Source organism: Pimephales promelas, chromosome 18 (assembly GCF_988280905.1).
Source record: "Pimephales promelas chromosome 18, fPimPro1.hap1.1, whole genome shotgun sequence".
NCBI classification, from domain to species: domain Eukaryota; kingdom Metazoa; phylum Chordata; class Actinopteri; order Cypriniformes; family Leuciscidae; genus Pimephales; species Pimephales promelas.
In genome coordinates this window covers 29,908,429-29,926,802 of record NC_142786.1, presented here as the reverse complement: position 1 = coordinate 29,926,802, position 18,374 = coordinate 29,908,429, and the positions used below count along the sequence as shown (strand labels likewise).

General features: G+C 35.1%; 1 protein-coding gene across 4 annotated transcripts; it reads right to left on the bottom strand.

The window, feature by feature from the left end:
* Nucleotides 1-265: 265 nt before the first annotated feature.
* On the bottom strand, nt 266-18,019 carry vars2 (valyl-tRNA synthetase 2, mitochondrial). 4 transcript variants are annotated; one of them, XM_039680591.2, is made up of 30 exons: nt 17,793-18,019; nt 17,186-17,402; nt 17,022-17,103; nt 16,744-16,844; nt 15,889-16,010; nt 15,718-15,784; nt 15,531-15,628; nt 14,471-14,552; nt 13,458-13,577; nt 13,264-13,372; nt 13,083-13,171; nt 11,683-11,773; nt 10,883-11,010; nt 10,566-10,669; nt 10,250-10,331; nt 9,470-9,546; nt 8,734-8,821; nt 8,518-8,614; nt 7,798-7,868; nt 7,567-7,692; nt 7,251-7,355; nt 6,051-6,119; nt 5,889-5,967; nt 5,658-5,785; nt 3,650-3,802; nt 3,303-3,539; nt 3,114-3,225; nt 1,394-1,581; nt 1,153-1,302; nt 266-534 (listed from the first exon to the last, which is right to left on the bottom strand). In XM_039680591.2, exons 2-30 carry the CDS (start codon nt 17,396-17,398, stop codon nt 457-459), a joined length of 3,246 nt encoding a protein of 1,081 aa, XP_039536525.2. In that variant the 5' UTR covers nt 17,399-17,402; nt 17,793-18,019; the 3' UTR covers nt 266-456. The 4 variants fall into 4 exon arrangements, with proteins under 4 accessions (XP_039536525.2, XP_039536524.2, XP_039536526.2 ...); XM_039680590.2 differs by having other exon boundaries at nt 17,799-17,975; XM_039680592.2 differs by having other exon boundaries at nt 8,518-8,611; nt 17,799-17,974.
* Nucleotides 18,020-18,374: the final 355 nt, after the last annotated feature.

Sequence of the window (18,374 nt, the reverse complement as noted above, 5' to 3'; positions counted from 1 at the left end):
ATTGCCTAACATAATAAAATAATATATCCTAATGGTCCTAAAACAGGCTGCTTATATAAATAGATCACATTCATTATTTTCATTCATTATTCAATTATTTTCCAGAACTGGTTAATTAATAAAGCATAAATGTTTTTACAAAATTTTTTGTATTTATTTACAAAAAAATGAAATGAATCTTGAACAACCTCTTTTGTCCTCTTATGTATTTCACAGAATTTGATAAAATGGAAAAAAGGTACACAAAAGTAAAATGATTCACCAATTGAGTTATTTGGTAAGTAATTTATTTTACATTAATGTTACATCGACATAAATATGACCCAGACATTTTTGTTGTTGTCGTTAAATGACTCATTGCCTGTTTCAAGGGATCTTTATCAGATTTACAAAAAGAAAAAAGTATTTTTTTCCATCTGGTTTTGGATGGCTTTAGAATTTGGTTCAATGTGTCCACTACACTTCTTTCCTTATTTCATCCAAAGCCAAAAGTTGGTCCTCGATGTTCTTCAGCTCTTTCTCCATAGCTGTGATCTGGTTATTGTAGAACACAAAAATGCATGAAAGCTCCTTATTCAGCTACATACTGTATATTTTACAACTGACAAGAATGTAAATTTCTCATGGGATATACAGAACGAAGCATGAAGTGCATGCGCAAAAGCACATCAATTCATGTGCATAATCTCATATTGAACTTTAATAACACAAAATAAATAATGTTTTCTGTTGAAAATGGAATTTCAACAGTGAGTGAAAACAGTGTGCAATGAGGCTTGCAAGGAAACCTCATGCATTTCAAGTAACAGAAATCCGGTCGACTGGCTATTTATATTTGGCTTGCAAATATCTTTCTCATGTAGAGGTGGATGAATTTTACAAAGAAAATCCATGTCATATTTAACCTCTGGAATTTACCAATAAAGTTTTCAAAATTATCATTAGATTAATACAAATATATATATATATATAGATTACATTTAATGCAACAAATATTAGCATGATGTACATTACAATTACAATTTAAATAATAAGTAATTGTTTACATAATTATAATGACAAAATTATGTCACAATGCAAAAAGAAAAGGTCCTACAATAGGCTTCATTGTGTAAGATGGTCTGTACAGATTTTGTGAACTTCTGAACTCACCTTATTCTCCATCTCTTTTCTGACTTTATCAGGTACTTTTTCAGTGTAGTTGGGTATGCATGTCCGAGCAAGGGCCTGCTTGAGTTTGGAAGCCAGCTTTTCTCTGCGCTGAGAGAGAAGAGCTCTCTGTTTGTCAGCATTAATACCACTCTACATTGACAGAGAGAGAATGAGACATCAGCAGTGTGTATATATAGAAGCATCCTTATACATTAGAAAGGAAAATCTTACTCTGCATTACCTGAACACTGAGATGCAAGCAGATGGAATGATCCACCACCCCTACAGCACTGGCCTTAGGTGGAGGGGAGTCAGCGAAACCTCCCTCTGGACAGTGCAGATGAAGCGCTGAGATTCGGCCCAGCGTGCAGATCGCAGATCTGAAGTGGAGAAGAGTCTCAGCCTGATCTGGTCCACACACTGCCCACACTAGAAGACACAACTATTATAGATCACATGATGAAAGATTTAATCTACTATACACTAACCAGCCACTTTATTAGGTACTAATAGCAGCAAATCACATGGTAGCAACTGAATGCATTTGATCTGCAGATGATCTTCTGAAGTTCAAACTGAACATCAGAATGGGGAAGAAAGATGATTTAAGTGACTTTGAACGTAACATGGTTTCCTGTTCTTGCGGACAGGAGTGGCACCGGTGTGTTAGGTGTCCCTTCTGCTTCAAGGTTCAACGTGTTGTGTGATTAAAGAAGCTCTTCTTCATTTCTTAGTTATAGCGAGTGGTTATTTGAGTTACTGCTGCTTTTATATCAGCTCGAACCAGTCTGGTTTACATTCTCCTCTGAGTTCTGGCATCAGAAGGCATTTTTAGCCACAGGATATTTTCTCCTTTCAAACCATTCTTGGAAAATCCCAGTAAATCAGCAGTTTCTGAAATACTCAGACCAGCCTGTCTGGCACTAAAAACTGAGGCTACTATTTACACAGGCTCACCAAAATTGGACAATAGAGGAAAGAAATTGAAGAAAAAAATATATACACTACCGGTCAAAAGTTTTAGATCGGTAAGATTTTTTATGTTTTTAAAAGAAGTCACTTCTGCTCACCAAGGCTGCAATTATTTAATAAAAAATACAAAAAAACAGTAATATTGTGAAATATTATTACAATTTAAAACAGCGGTTTTCTATGTGAATATAGAGTGAAGTGTAATTTATTCCTGTGATCAAAGCTGAATTTACAGCACCATTACTCCAGTCTTCAGTGTCACATGATCCTACAGAAATTATTATATGATGCTCAAGACACATTTATGATTATCATCCATGTTGAAAACAGTTTTTTACATTTTTATTTCAGGATTCTTTGATGCATAGAAATTTCAAAAAAACAAAATTGATCTGAAATGGAAAGTTTTTGTAATTAATCGCTACCATTCAAAAGTTTGGGGTCAGTAAGAATTTATTTTTTATTTTTGGGGGAAAGAAATTAGAAAATACTTTTATTCATCAAGGATGAGTTAAATTGATCAAAAGTTACAGTAAAGACATTTATAATGTTAGAAAAGATTATATTTTAAATAAATGTTGTTCTTTTGAACTTTCTATTCATCATAGAATTTTTGGGAAAAAAATGCTACACGACTGTTTTCAACATTGAAAATAATAATTTATGTATTTTGAGCATAAAATCAGCATATTAGAATGATTTCTGAAGGATCATGTGACACTGAAAACTGATGTGTAATCAGCAACAGTAATGATATTGAAAACAAAAGAGACTTCTTTTAAAAACATAAAAAAATCTTACCGATCTAAAACTTTTGACCGGTAGTGTATATAATGTTAATTCAAAATATACTATAAGAGTATATCAAATAATGTTAAAATATTTCATCAGAGTTTCAGTAGTGATACTTGCCTTTCTAAACACAGCTACCAAAACTAAAACATTAGCGTGAAGTAAAAAAAAAAGAAAAAAAAAAGAGATTTTCTCACAGTCAGGTCTTTCCTTTGTCATCTGGCACTGGGCCCTCAGTAACCTCGCCACTCTGACAACTTCCTGTACCAAAGAGAAGTCTGCTTCCTCCTTAGGAAAGTACCAGTGCTCCTGTGGTGAAGGAGGAGATTGAAAAGAGTTGTTTTGTGTCAAAAATACAATTGTGTTTGTGTTTCCGACTGGCTCACCAGCTGTGAGGTCTTTGGGTAGGGCTGCACACACAGGCTGGTAGAGGTCCTGTCAGAGTCACCATAAGGCACGAGTCTCTGCCACATCTCCTCTGTGAGGAACGGCATAAAGGGCGAGAGGAGAGCGAGAGAGACGGACACGCTGTGATACAACACAGACGTGGCCACCTGCCTTTCTCGAACTCTCTGTTCTTCACTACCAGAGCCTTCACATTTCAACACCGGCTTGATGCTTTCCTGAAGGAGTAAGAGAGGAACCAAAAAGCCAGTTTAGGGAGGAAACTCATCAATCGATGATTGTTAGATCCATCAAATCATGACAGCACTGCAGTGCAGATCATACTCACCAGGTAGACGTCACACAGACTGTGGAGCCAGAAAGAGTGCAGTGCAGACGTGACCGTGTGGAGCTCGAAGCTCTCGAAACCCTGCTCACACTGCTGAACTGTGCTGTACAGACGCGAACATATCCACCTGTCCATGCTGGATAAAGGATAGGTCTGAGAGACAAATTGAGAAAAACACTAAAATCAATATTAGTCTGCCAACCATGTTGATATTTAGCAGTCAATTTACAGATTCGGTCAATTTTCTGAATGTACAGTACTGTTAAAAATGTTGGGGTTGGTAAGATTTTTAAAAAAGTCATGACACAGTTATAATGGCCTCATGACAGCCAATGTCAAAGCCAACCACTATGTTATGGTTTATGTCAAGATGTCATAACAAAGACATCTTTAACAATGTCAAACTTGCATTTAAAATGTCATTATTGAGCGAAAGACACTTTATGACATTCATAAACCCTACTTCATATCCAAGACATATGTCATGGTTATGAAGGTGTCATGTCAGTCTTATGCACACCCCTGCAAGTAAAGTGTTACCAAATGTAATGTATTCCTGCTGTTAAAGCTGAATTTTCAGCATCATTACTCTTCAGTGTCACATGATCCTTCGGAAATCAGTCCAATATGCTAATTTGCTTCTCAATAAACATTTCTTATTCTTTTCAGTGTTGAAAACATCTTACAATTTTTATGGATAACATTTATTTTTAGGATTTGTTTAATCCTGAGAAAGTTATGTGACATTTAATTCAGTAACATTATAAATCTCTTTATTGTCACTTTGATCAATTTAATGCATCCTAGCTGAATAAAAGTATTCACTCCTTAAAGGAGTAGTTCACTTTTGAAAAAAAAAACAAAAAGCTGATAATTTACTCGCCCCCATGTCATCCAAGATGTCCATGTCATTCTTTCTTCAGTCGAAAAGAAATTTTTGATGAAAACATTCCAGGATTTTCTCCATATAATGGACTTCAATGGGAACCAAACGGTTCAAGGTCCAAAAGACACTTTCAAACTGTTCAAAGGGCTTTAAACGATTCCAGGCGATGAATAAGGGTCTTATCAAGTGAAACAATCGCTCATTTAATAAATAAATAACAATGTTTAAGTTTTATCAGCTCAAATAGTCGCCTTGCTCTGTTCTGTGTGACTCTCCTGTTTGAACTCGTTAATCAAAATGAACAAATCTTTTTCCGAGACAATTCGTTCGTTGAATGAACCAAATGACACGGAAAAAGATTTGTTCATTTTGATGAACGAGTTCGAACAGGGGAGTCACAAACGCGCATCACAGAACAGAGAAAGGCGAAAATTTGAGCTTATAAAACTTAAACTTTGTTATTTTTTTATTTTTCACTTGATAAGACCCTTATTCATCGTCTGGAATCGTTTAAAGCCCTTTGAACAGTTTGCAGTTTGCACTGAAACTCTCATTTGGACCTTGAACCGTTTGGTCCCCATTGAAGTCCATTATATGGAGAAAAATCCTGGAATGTTTTCATCAAAAACCTTAATTTCTTTTCGACTGAAGAAAGAATGACATGGACATCTTGGATGACATGGGGGTGAGTAAATTATCAGCAGAAGTTTTTTCAAAAGTGAACTACTCCTTTAAAAGTAATTAAAAAAATATCAAAATGTGCACTATAACAGGCTGCCAGTAGATTTTGTTACTAACACAAGCACACCGTGGAGGAAACGGTTATCAACTGATAATCTCAGTGAAGATCTATGACTTCATCCTTCAAATGGATTTTCTGCCATTTGCTCCAACAAGTAATTTAGCACTGGCACTGTTCTTCTTCCTTTATCATTTAATCTCATTAAACTGATTGAAAGCAGAAGAAAGAATGTGAAACAGCATAGGACCAAATACAGCATGAGATAAAGAGTTTTCTTCATTAGAACCTGAATTCAGAACAGGAGGATATTTTGGTATTATGCAGTGAGCTGGATCCGATTCGACGAGCTGTTTTATTGTTACACATATTTGCTGCCGTACCTCTGCTAATGATGTCGGTAAACTTGCATCATGCAACGTGGCGAGGGTGAAGCGCACCGCCTGCCACATCTTATTACAGAAATGTCTACAGCTCAGCACATGAGACACAGACAGGCTGATGTCCTCTCCTGAGACAGGATTTGAACAAAACATCAGCGGAGGGAGTAAAGAACTTTGGGTAATTCTGATCGTAAGGTTTGATTACAGGACTCTGTAATGAGGGCGACTTACCCTGGGCTTTATAAGAGCAGAGAGCAAACCTCAAAGCGTCTGTCCCGCACTCTGGAATCCCTTTAGGGAAATCTTTCTTCTGTAGAAAGGACACAGGAAATGAGGTGAACCTGCACAGCGGGAGCGACTGGATCACTGGAATAGGGAGAGCCTCACACTGACCTGAGCCTCCATGGCAACAACGCTTTCTCTCGGATCCAAGTTTCCTTCTCTGACTTTCTCTTGAAGTCTCTACAGAGAAACCAGAATGTGACCGACAAGAAAATGAAGTCCTCATGACAAAGTGGTGATTAGAACGTTAGCTGCTTCAGATATTAAGATTTCACTATGGATTGGCTGTGCGTCAGTTCTGCCCTGAGGCCTGGTTAAAGACATCTGACTAATAGCTGCTCACTGCCAGCTGTGCAAAGTCTTGTTATACTCATTAATACATTTGAATTATTATTTTGTATTAATATACTGAGAATTTAGTGTTTGTAGGAACTAAAAAGAGAAAGGAGGAAAAATACAGGCATACAAAATCAAGTGTAATGGTATGAAACTACAATAATGTATAAGATACATAGAAATGTATAAGATACATAGAAAATATGGTACTTTTTGAAGTAAATAAATTCAAAAATACCCCCAAAATAAAAAATAACACCATAAATGGATAGACAAAACTTTATCGAAGACAGTGATATTACATTTCATTTCAGGATCACACCTGAAACCTCTGTGCCCACATTTGTCCACAATTACAGGATTAAGGGCTACAAAGTGAATACGGTCATTTTAGTACTGCAACTTTTCAGTTAGTTGAGAAGGCAACTAAACTTTTTAAGTTTACGCTTTTTATATTATATTTGGTTATTATTATTACCTTTATTTTGATTAATAGTTTTCGATAACATTTACTGGTCTATTCTCACAGAATATAAAGACAATTATTCATAAAATTTCATGTAAAAATAGATTTCTCTGTTAAAATAGCAATTTTAAGGCTTTTAGTCCAGGTTTTTTTAGTTGGGGATTCACTAATATTACAATTCTGGCTGATATCATAAGCCAATAGCTATTTTCATGTTATTGCTAATTGCCCATAAATTGCTAATATTAAAATGTAATACTATTTTGTCCAAAAAAAAAAAATAGTTTTGAAAGAAAAGAAAAAAGACTAAACTCAATATTTTAAAGTTTTTCCTCTTTGTCGCCATCTCTGTTGCAGTTATTTGCGCAATTATCAACTTTACGTGAGTTCGACACGAATCCAATAGTGTATAACCCATAATTTCCTGTTTCAAAAGTAAATGCATCAGTACAACATAATTTGTGTTTTGCACATGATTGAAATAGGCCTTCAGGCATATATGAGTATACCTCCAAAGAAATCCCTGAGATGACGTCAAGAGGGTCAATGACATTTCCTAAAGATTTACTCATCTTCCGCCCATATTTATCTCTCACCAGAGAGTGAAAGAGCACCTGTTTCACACAGTGATGGAGAAGTGAGAGAGAGAAAGCAATAAATGAGTCAGAGCTGCACTAAACTTTTAAGACATTTTGATGGCAAAACAGATGGTAACATTTCTTAGTGACATTTAGGCGCACATCGCAATATAAAATTTTCAATTCCTGCCAACCTTACGATATGACATTTAGAGTTACGAGCTCAGCAATAAGCCATCAACACAACCTGTTTAAAGGGCAGCTGGCCTGTCAGCTCTCTGCCCAGCATAACCATCCTGGCCACCCAGAAAAAGATGAGGTCACTTCCTGTTTCCAGAATGGAATTGGGGTAGAATTGGTTTAGGTCCTCTGTCTGAGAATAGAGAGTCATATCAAAGTATGTTCATCTTCACATATTAAAATAAAGGTGTTTTACTTTTTTCATGATGGTGAGAGAAAAATTGACTATAAAATGAACCTGCTCAGGCCAGCCAAGCATTGCAAATGGAAAGAGACCAGAAGAGAACCAAGTATCCAGCACATCTGGGTCTGAAACAGACAGACACGAGGTTGATTCATAAGTAATACATTTTAAGATCAGCCTTCAATCATGTGATTTAAATAAATGCATTTATGGGTGTCATGATCAGCTGTATACAAAAAACACATTACTGAGAACAGGATGTGAAATTTGAATGTGTGTTAATGAGATTTGAAAGCTTGTGTCTGAAACTAAAAAACATATCAGTGAGTTATTTAACTTTCAGTGAATAATTTACATTTGTTTTCTTTTCACACAAAGCTGACTTGGGGCTTGACAGTCCTGGGTGACCATTAACCTTATTTTATTAAAAAGATCAGCTTGGATATTCAGCTAAATGTCTTTTTTTTTAGCTCCACGGAAGAACAAAAATTATACGGTTTTGGAACAACAACTCAAATGAGTTGCCATTCCTTAATATCTGTTTTTCCATAACAAGAATAACTAACATTTTCAAATATAATAAAATAGAAAACAGTTGTTTTTTAAATAATAATAATAATCAGTATTTTTTATTATATTATTATTATTTTATTATTATTATAAGTAAATACAGCCTTGGTGAGCATAAGAGGCCAAACCTTTGAAAGAAGTCTAGATTATGAGTAGTAATCATCAAAACAGACGTGTGATTCATGTCAACTCTATGATAATCACCCTGTGTGAGTGTGATGTCATCGGGATTCACCCCAAACTTCACAGCCGCACGATGCCGAGCCTCGGCAGCACTCCTGCCCCAGACCCACTGCTCCTGCTCGAGGCAGTCAACAATACGATCAAGGCCTAATCATGGACGCATTATGCTAGAGCAAGTACATTAAAGGTCATCTTTGGGCTATAGATGCAGATTTTATGATAGTCCCTGTCCCTCACCTCTTCTGTGTCCTTTGAGTTTTGCAGAGTCACTCGATAGGCTGGAATCTGATGACCCCACCAAAGCTGTCTGGAAATACACCAATCACTGCAAGGTGGAAATACAAATATACAGCTCACTTGTGGTGTAAATATTCTAGAGCTAAAATGAAAAAGCTCCAGGTGGCATATAATGATGCGCTTAGAATTTTGCTTAGGGTCCCGAGGTGGACAAGCGCAAGCCAGATGTTTGTCTCCAACAGTGTTCCCACTCTACATGCTTTATTACGGAGGTATATGTACAGTTTTATGTGTCGGCTGAGTGACTCAAAAAATAGCATCATAATGGTGCTAAATAATATCACATTAAGTGATACAAGGTATTTTTCCTGTTTCTGGAGGCAGTGGAATGAAAGCTTATATGTTTTTTAAGAGAAATGTGTATGTTGTCTGTAAATTGATGTCTGTATGTATTGTTCTTGTTCTACTCTGTTTGTTTTTGATATGGACCCATTGGTCTGAAATAAAGAGTAAATTAATTAAAAAAATAAAGGAAGTTATAAAAAATACTATTCAAGCATGTAATTGAAAGAATATCAACAGAAGAGTGTAACTGTTCATATGGACATGACCCTAAACCAGCCTACTTATATAGGGTCTCCTTAAGACTCACTGACAAGTCAAATAGACAACCTACAAAATAGTCCATTTGCATATGTTAGAAAGATCTATGTGGTTTGGATATAATAAGGCTAACCTGATGTTGGACAGCCAGCTCTTCCACATTTTTGAATAAAAGTGAGGAGTAATCTGTAGATCCCCTTCTTCCACTGCCTAAAAAGAGTATTTACATGGGATGTCAGTGTGCGAATCAACAAAATCATCAAAAAGAATAATCAAATTTCAATGGCAAAGGTTTGTACACCATCATTGACCAGTAACAGGAATATGTTTTCCAGTAAAGCTGTTGATGAATCGAGGGAATATTGACAGGGACAGTAATTAAACCACAAGCATGTTAATTCAAGGCCATGTAAACAAAACCAGGATTAAATGTGGATGACTGTTCGATTACTTTGGTGAAGGTAATATTTTCAATGTTTTTGAAAGACGTCTCAAAAATCCAGTAATTTTGAAATATTTTACATCCATTTTCTGCTTTACTATATCTTAAAATGCTTCAGGAAACATTTCTAATTATAATCAATGTTGACAAACAGTTATGCTGCTTAATATTTTTGTGGAAACCATGATTCATTTTTTTCAGGATTTTTTTTATTAATCTTTTGATTATTCTTTGATGTAAAAATGAACAGCATTTACTTGAAACTACCTATAATTATCTATTGTTACATTATAAATGCCTTCACAGTCACTTTTATTCAAATTTAACTGTTTAAATGATATCATTAGCTTTATTATAATTATGTGTAAGACATAACTGAAAAACTGTATCCGTCCCACATACTGTGTTGGTTTAGCGTACCAGCACAATTTATATCTAATGCAACCGCACATTTAAAACACACTCACTCACTTGAACTGCTTTCTTGGCCATTTCCTGACAGCGTACAAACCACTGTTTCTTCAGCAATGGTTCAATGACATCTCCAGAGCGGCTATGTGGGAGGAATAAAATCAAGACATGACATAATGTCAAGGACTACTGCTATTTTATAGTCTAATAATAATAAAAAATGCTGCCAAAAATGTTTTAAAGGAAGAGTCTGCCTAAGTACACAAAAGTGTGTTGAAATATAGACAGATGATAATTCAGCAGCCTGTAATTTTCTCAGTATTGAGAAGTTTGGGAAGAATTGACTGGTTTAGGGGTCTAATTTACAGTGGTTTACCTGCAGATTGGTAATGACATGGGATGATCCTTCGTTCCTCTGAACAGATTCCTCTCCATCAGTGCAGTAATTACTCGTTCTCTAGCATCAAAGCGTTTAACACCCTGACAGACAGAAACATGCTCATCCATCCAATGACCCACATGTCGGGTTTTGCTATTACCTCTGAAATTATTTATTTGTGTACATTACAATTATTTTTATTTATGATCCCTTATAATCATAATCCTTAAACAAAATAACTTGCAACGACATCACCTCGGATATTGGTCACAATAGAGAGTTAGTAAAGGTCAAATGTAAAATGATGTCTGTACCTCTAGCCATTGGCCACAGACTGAGGTCATGGTCCCATCTCCTCCAATCACAGTGAGGTGTGGGAGTGAATGTCTCTGAGCGAGTAGGAAGTCAGTGTGGTCATGAGCTGGTGTCAATTTAACAGCACCTATGAAGGCAAAGTTGAAAGACTGGGGCTGAAATTTTAATAGTGAAATTGCATCAGATTATCAGGCAAAAAAGGTCCGTTGTCCATTGACAATAGTGTAGTTGTGAAGCACCGCTCGCACAAAAGTCACTTTTAGTTCAAGCAGCTTTCTGTTGGTCAATGTGACAAATCCATGTCACCAATATCGTGCAAAGCCTGTGGGGAAATATTTCACCCTAACAAAAAATTCAAGACGTGAATGAATTCCTGTTAAAAAGACTATATTTACGATAAAAATTCACTGAACAGAGGTAACAGTGATTAAGGCTGTATTCTCAACTGATTTTTTTGCAATGTGAACAGTCAAGGTGAAAATTGTCCAAATATTGGTCTCTTTTGGAAAACACTATCACAGATTTGAGCTTTTGCTATTGTAGCAAATGGGGTATAGAAATTAAATGTGGAAAGGGGCCATTTAACGACAAATTAACCACTCATCTCCAAAAATTTTATGCATAATGCCGTTGGTGTGAGAGACCTGTGTTCGAATCCACTGTGAGACAATAATGTGTCCCTGAGCAAGACACTTAACCCCTAGTTGCTCCAGAGGCGTGCGACCTCTGACATATATAGCAATTGTAAGTCGCTTTGGATAAATGAATAAATGTAAATGTAAATAAACAAATGAAATACCTGTGCCAAATGTCATATCCACCATAGAGTCAGGGACAATAGGTAATAACCGCTCAGTGAATGGATGCCTGCAGTGTTTGCCATGAAGATCCTGAAGTGAAAAGAATTCATATTTTGGGCTTGAGCTTTGGTTGTAAAATGAAAATATTCAGTATTCTAGGTCACGATAGCCCAGAAAATGAGCATCTCTACTTTGAACAGAAGTACAGCCATGAAATGTATACATGAAAGCTGAATAAACAAGCTTTCCATCGATGTATGGTTTGTTAGGATAGGACAACATTTGGCTGAGATACTATTTGAAAATCTGGAATCTGAGGGTGCAAAAAAAAAAAAAAAAAAAATCGCCTTTAAAGTTGTCCATTTATGTTCGCGACTGTGCTACATTCACTCACAAAAATAAATGTGTTATATATTTATGGTAGTAAATTTACAAAATATATTCATGGAACATGATCTTTACTTAAAGGGATACTCCACTTTTTTTGGAAATGGGCTCATTTTACAACTCCCCCAGAATTAAACAGTTGAGTTTACTGTTTTCAAAACCATTCAGCCGATTTTCTGATATTTAGAAGAATATCAGTAACCAGACAGTTTCTGGTCTCATTGACTTCCATAGTAGGAAAAAATATATACAATGGAAGTCAATGAGACCAGAAACTGTCTGGTTACTGATATTCATGTTTTTTTCGGTTTCAGCAGCACAAGAATGGAACTCTGTTCCTCAGAATATTAGAGAATTTACAACTTACACTTTGTTTAAAAAGCACTTAAAAAACTGGCTCATATTACACCAGTCATGTCAGCATTAATAAGTATATAATTTATCCTTACCTGATCGTGCTGCCATCTGTGTCCTTGTTGAGTAACTGTTGTCAACATTTATATTTTGCCAAAATGTTGATAATATAATGAATTTGTACACTGTATTTACCTAAATGATTTAGCGATTTATATTGTTTTATTGTTTTTATATTTTGTATTTTCCTTGTAAAGTTTTAACTGCTGTTTCTTTTTAAGGTAGACTATTAACATCTGTCCAGGGACAATGGATGAAAAATAGCCTTTTGGCTAATTCTAGTACATTTGCAGTAATGATAATTAATGTATACTGTCCCTGTCAAAAAAAAAAAATAAAATTCTTCTAAATATCAGAAAATCAGCTGAATGGATTCGAAAACAGTAAAACCCAACTGTTTAACTCTGGGGAAGTTGTAAAATGAGCCTATTTCCAAAAAAAAGTGGAGTATCCCTTTAATATCATAATGATTTTTAGCTTAAAAGAAAAATAAATAATTTTTACCCATAGCTACAATTGGTAATTGAGTAAAATTCAGGCTTCACATAACATAAGCACAGTTGACAAGAAAATCCATTGAGAACCATTATAACTTTACTTTATATCGAGGGTCATCGGGATGAACAGCAATGGCCACGTCTCCCAGCATCGTCTCTGGACGAGTGGTTGAAACGGCAACTTCTCTTTCTAAATAAAATAAATGAATACACCACACCTTAGAACTAAACGGGTCAAACAAAATCTCAAGAAATCGAGCAAACTGAAACATGTCCACTTACCCTGTCCCTCCAAAGGATAAGCAAATGTAACCATGATGCCAAACTCCACTTTCTGCTGATAGCCGGGAACAGACAGAAGAGTCCTGCCAGACAGCTCCTTTGAGTCCACCTTAACACATCAAACCATGCCTTAGTCTACAACAAATGTGTGGAATTGCTTGTGTTGTCAGATATTGTTTGGCCCAGTGATGCACCTCTATATCTGAGATGGCTGACTCTAACGCACAGCTCCAGTTGACCAGACCTTCGGAACGATAGATGAGCCCAGAGTCACACAACCTGACAAAAGCTTCAGTCACAGCACTGCTGAAACCCTATATAGACAATATACATATATATTTAATACAATTTTGTAGACAAAATGTGTCCTGAGATTGCAGTCGATAATAGACCTGGTTCATTCGTCACAATGAAAACCCTCAAGAAAATAAGAGTATTGAATGTGTACGTCAAAACTTAAAAGTATATTTGGTTACATACTTTATACTCAAATAAGTACTGGGCGATATAAATCAAGTACATGTAATTACAATTGAGTTACGTTTAAGGTTAGTTACTTGTAATTATGCATAATTTACTGTTATTACTAGAACAACGTCACATTAAAATAAAGTGTTACTGTATATTTTAAACAAATCTGTACTTGCAGATACTATATTAATGGAACAAATGGTACACACTTACAACATTGACTTTGTAATACTTTTAATTACATTTAAAATCAATAGTTTTAATAATCTATTGTTGATATACATACTTAAGCACATATAAATTACTTTTATAAATTATAATATTATATTATAATATTATTCAATATTGCATTTAAAGTTAATATATTATAAATGTACTACAATTCAGCTTAATCATAACAAATGTGATATTACAAGTTTCAACAGAAATGACATTGAAGTACAGTATATTTTAATATACCATGAATGAAAGACAAAGTAGTTATAATATTACAAACAATGGGGCACTTCTGTTCAATTTTACTGGGTCTAAAAAAAGCCCTATAAAGATCAGCTAATTGTATTTAATATAAATGTAACTTATAATATATTTTCATTTAAATGCAATTAAATGTAATTAAGTATCAGAAAATATTAAAAGTGTGAACTGAATGTATAATATATTATTTACATATATTAATTATATTAAGTATATTATTTACTGCAGGAATACAGTAACAAAGCCAATGTTTTATTACCGGGTCCATCGTAAAACAGGCTCTGCTCCAGTCAAGAGATGCACCTAGCTTTCTCAGCTGATGATAAATCTCATCCCCTTTTCTAAAATAAAAAGAAAAGACAGAAGGCCAAACTGTAAAGTTGAATTAAAAAAAGACATCCCTAAACAGTTACCGTATGGAATCGGATAATTTAATAGTTGCAATTGTTCCATATACAGACCCTGAACTGAACCACTGAAAGACTCTGATATATATAGAATCGGATATAAAGAAAATGTGGTAATTGCAACACAATTTTTACTTTTGTTGCAGTTGAGAGATAACAACTCAAAATTCTGGCCTTTTTTTCTCAGAATTTTGAGATATAAACTTGAAATTCTGAGAAAAATATGATACTCAATTTATTGAGGTTATTTCTCACAACTGTGAGATATAAATATGCAATTGCTAATTATAAAGTGTTAATTTGCAGGAATCAGGTTTTGGACTTTATTTCTCGCGTTCTTGCAAACTGTGAGATAAAAAACGGCAATTCTAACTTTTTCTCGCAATTGTGAATTTATAACTCTGACTTGGTTTTTTCCCCTTAGAATTATGATATATACACTTAGAATTGATATATACAATTCAGACTTTATGATACTGTGATGGCATACTCTGCTAGTTTATTTTTCACAACGTTTTTTCTTTATTTCCCACAATCTTGCAAACTGTGAGAAATAAACTTGAAATTCGGACTTTTTTCTCAGTATTGTGAGATATTAACTCGCAATTGTGACTAATAAAGTCTGAAATTGCAGGATTTATTTATTTTTTTACTTTTATTTCTCACAATCTGGCAAACTGTGAGATATAAATGTGCAATTCTGACTTTTTTTCTCTCACAATTGCGAGTTAATAACTTGCACTTCTGATTTTTCTCCCCTCATAATTGTGAGATCTTTTAATTGGAACTTTGGAATTGTGAGATCAAAAGTCGCAATTAACCGTTTTATTTTTTATTTTGTGGTAGAAACAAGCTTCCATATAGATATATAAAGAAAAGAAGGACAACAAAAAAGGAGAGACAAAGACTCACTCATTTTTCCATCTCCAGACCTGTTTGAGGAACTCCTCTCTACTGTAGTCCTGTCTGCACTTCCCCTGTTCCCTCAACAGCTTCCTCTCCACCACAGACTAACACACACATCAGAGAGTTTTCTGAACAGCTAATACGCATAGACAATAAAATCTCAGCATCATTAACAGATGTAGAGGTGGGATACCTGTGTTGCAATTCCAGCATGGTCACAGCCTGGAACCCATAGCACCTTGTAGCCCTGCATTCGTCGCCTGAATTTAAAACATAATAACATATTGGACTCTGACAAAGTGTCCATTTATAGAGATCTTCTACATTATTGATGTATGTTATGTTACTGATCTTGAAATGGTACCAGCGAGCCAAAGCATCTTCAATAGCCACTGTCAGTGCATGTCCGAGATGTAAAGTGCCGGTCACATTTGGGGGTGGAATACATAAGGAAAAATATTTATCAACAGAATGGGGCTGTTTACGCTGAAGAATAAGACAAACACACAAAAAAAAACTTGGTTAAAAACATTATAATTTGTGCAAAAACCAAGAACACTAATACATGTACAGTATGTCAAAAAAGCATGTAACGTGCAATAATACATCCCCTCTACTAAAAGAACAAAGTCGGCACAGCTTATGCTCAAAACAAATCAGTCAAAACAGTAATTTGGTGAAATATTCGTATAATTTAAAATCAATGTTTTCTATTTGAATATATTCTAAAATGTAATTCTGTGATGGTAAAGCTGAATCATTACTCTAGTCCTCACTGTTTCAGAAATCATTATAATATGCTGATTTACTGCTCAAGAAACATTTGTTAATTATAATAGTTCATAATAGTTGAAAAAAGTTGTGCTGCTTAATATTTTTGTGAAAAGTACTCCCCCCCCCCAAGATTCTTTGAAAGTTAAAAAAACAAAATTAATTTGGAATTTATATATATATATATATATATATATATATATAAATTATAAAAGTTGTTGCTGTAATTTTTGATAAATTGAATGTGCCCTTGCTGAATAAATAAATAAATCATTATTTTAAATAAATCCATTTATATGAATTCAAAATAAAGAAGCAAAAGTGCTGGTAATAAAAAGTTTCAGACATACTTTAGACAAATTGTTTATAGTTTAGACTTCAGACTATCAAATTGGATTATCAGATTATTGAAGAAGATAATAATGCATATAAATCTATAATACGTTACATGCTGCTCAGGACTGAAGAATCCCTGTTTCTCCCACCACTGATACCAGCCAAACTCCACATATTCTGGGCTGTAGGATTGTGGGAAGGGCAGAGTGGTGTCTAAAAGAGAGGATGTTTGGAAGACATGGGAGTTACAGATAGGGATGATAGCACAGGCATCTATAATATGGTAAATGCATTAGTCAAACATAAACCCCATCAGTGGAAAAAACAGAGCATCAATGCACAATAACACAAGAAATAATATGAAGAGAAGAAGGAAAAGCATTCTGTTACCTTTCATCTCTCCAGGTAAGAGTGCTTCATTGTAGGTTATTTTCTCTTTATCAGACCAGCTCAGTTCAACACCATTCACATCCTATAAGGGTTAAAGGGTTAGAAGGCTTGAATGGTTTTTAAACCATATGAAATGTGCACTGTTTTGATTATGCATAACCCACACTACTGAGTATGGCCTTCTCCCGTGCTCGTCTGCGTTTGGCTTTCTCCGCTTGTGTCCTTGGATGATGTGAAGGCTGCGTGTTGGATGGGGTTTGAGAGCAGAGTCCGCAAGCCCATGTGCTCCAGACTTTCTGTAGATCTCTGCTCCAGATTCTGGGTGAAACCACATGCACAGACCTCCACATGTCCTGAAATTTGGAGCGCTTAAGCATGGAACTAGTGTAAGAAGACAAACAAAATTTGTCTTGTAAACAAAATGTGACCACACACACGCAGAGACTAAATAATTGTTAACAATAATGTAATTTGTGCATCACATTTAAATTATTGAGTAATAAAACATTATTTTAGACATGACACCATGGTATTTTTTGCCATGTAACGTTACAGTATTCAGTACCGTACAAAAAAAATACATGAAACAAACATGCAGGATCAAAGGTGCTTGATAGTGCTTTAAGCAATCAATAAAAGATTGCCTTTATGAAAATTTTATTAATAAATGCGTACTGCAACTTTGTGAAAGGCATCCTTTACAGAATTCACACGTAATCTTATCATAAGAGAAAACAGCATTTTGAAAATGACAGATAAAAAGGAAGGTACCCTTACTAGATGTGTGCTATCACTGGGCGCAGACATATTGCGGATACGGCATTGACTTTTTCCAACGATATATTTAGGTTTTTAAATTCGGTATGACTTAAAAACACAAATGAGTGAAAAATCAAAACGCTGCGAACAGTTAAAATTCATTTAGAGGGGATTATATTTCCTTCTCGATATACAAGTTCTTGTAGCGTCCGCTGTTTCCTATCGGATAGTTTTTAGAGGAACACTCAGCGGTTGCGACTCAAAAGCCTAGACCTGTCTATCTAGACAGCGTTGCTATGCGTCAAGATTGCGTTGCTCTGTCTGAAATCGTAAACATTTTGATGTGTTTCGAGTAAACATTGATTTATATATACAAATCAGCTGAGCTGACTTAAAAAAACATTTATAATGTCACAAATTCAGTCTAGGTAGTCAGCTCACTAGTTTTTTGAAACACAGTCAACTTTTCCAGAATCTGGTCCGTCCGTAAATGTGTCCTTCCGAGGAGTGATTAGACTAGTCCAAATTCATCTCATGCATTCATCTCAGATGCATACAGCGACTAGCTCGACATTTTGACACAACATCCAACAA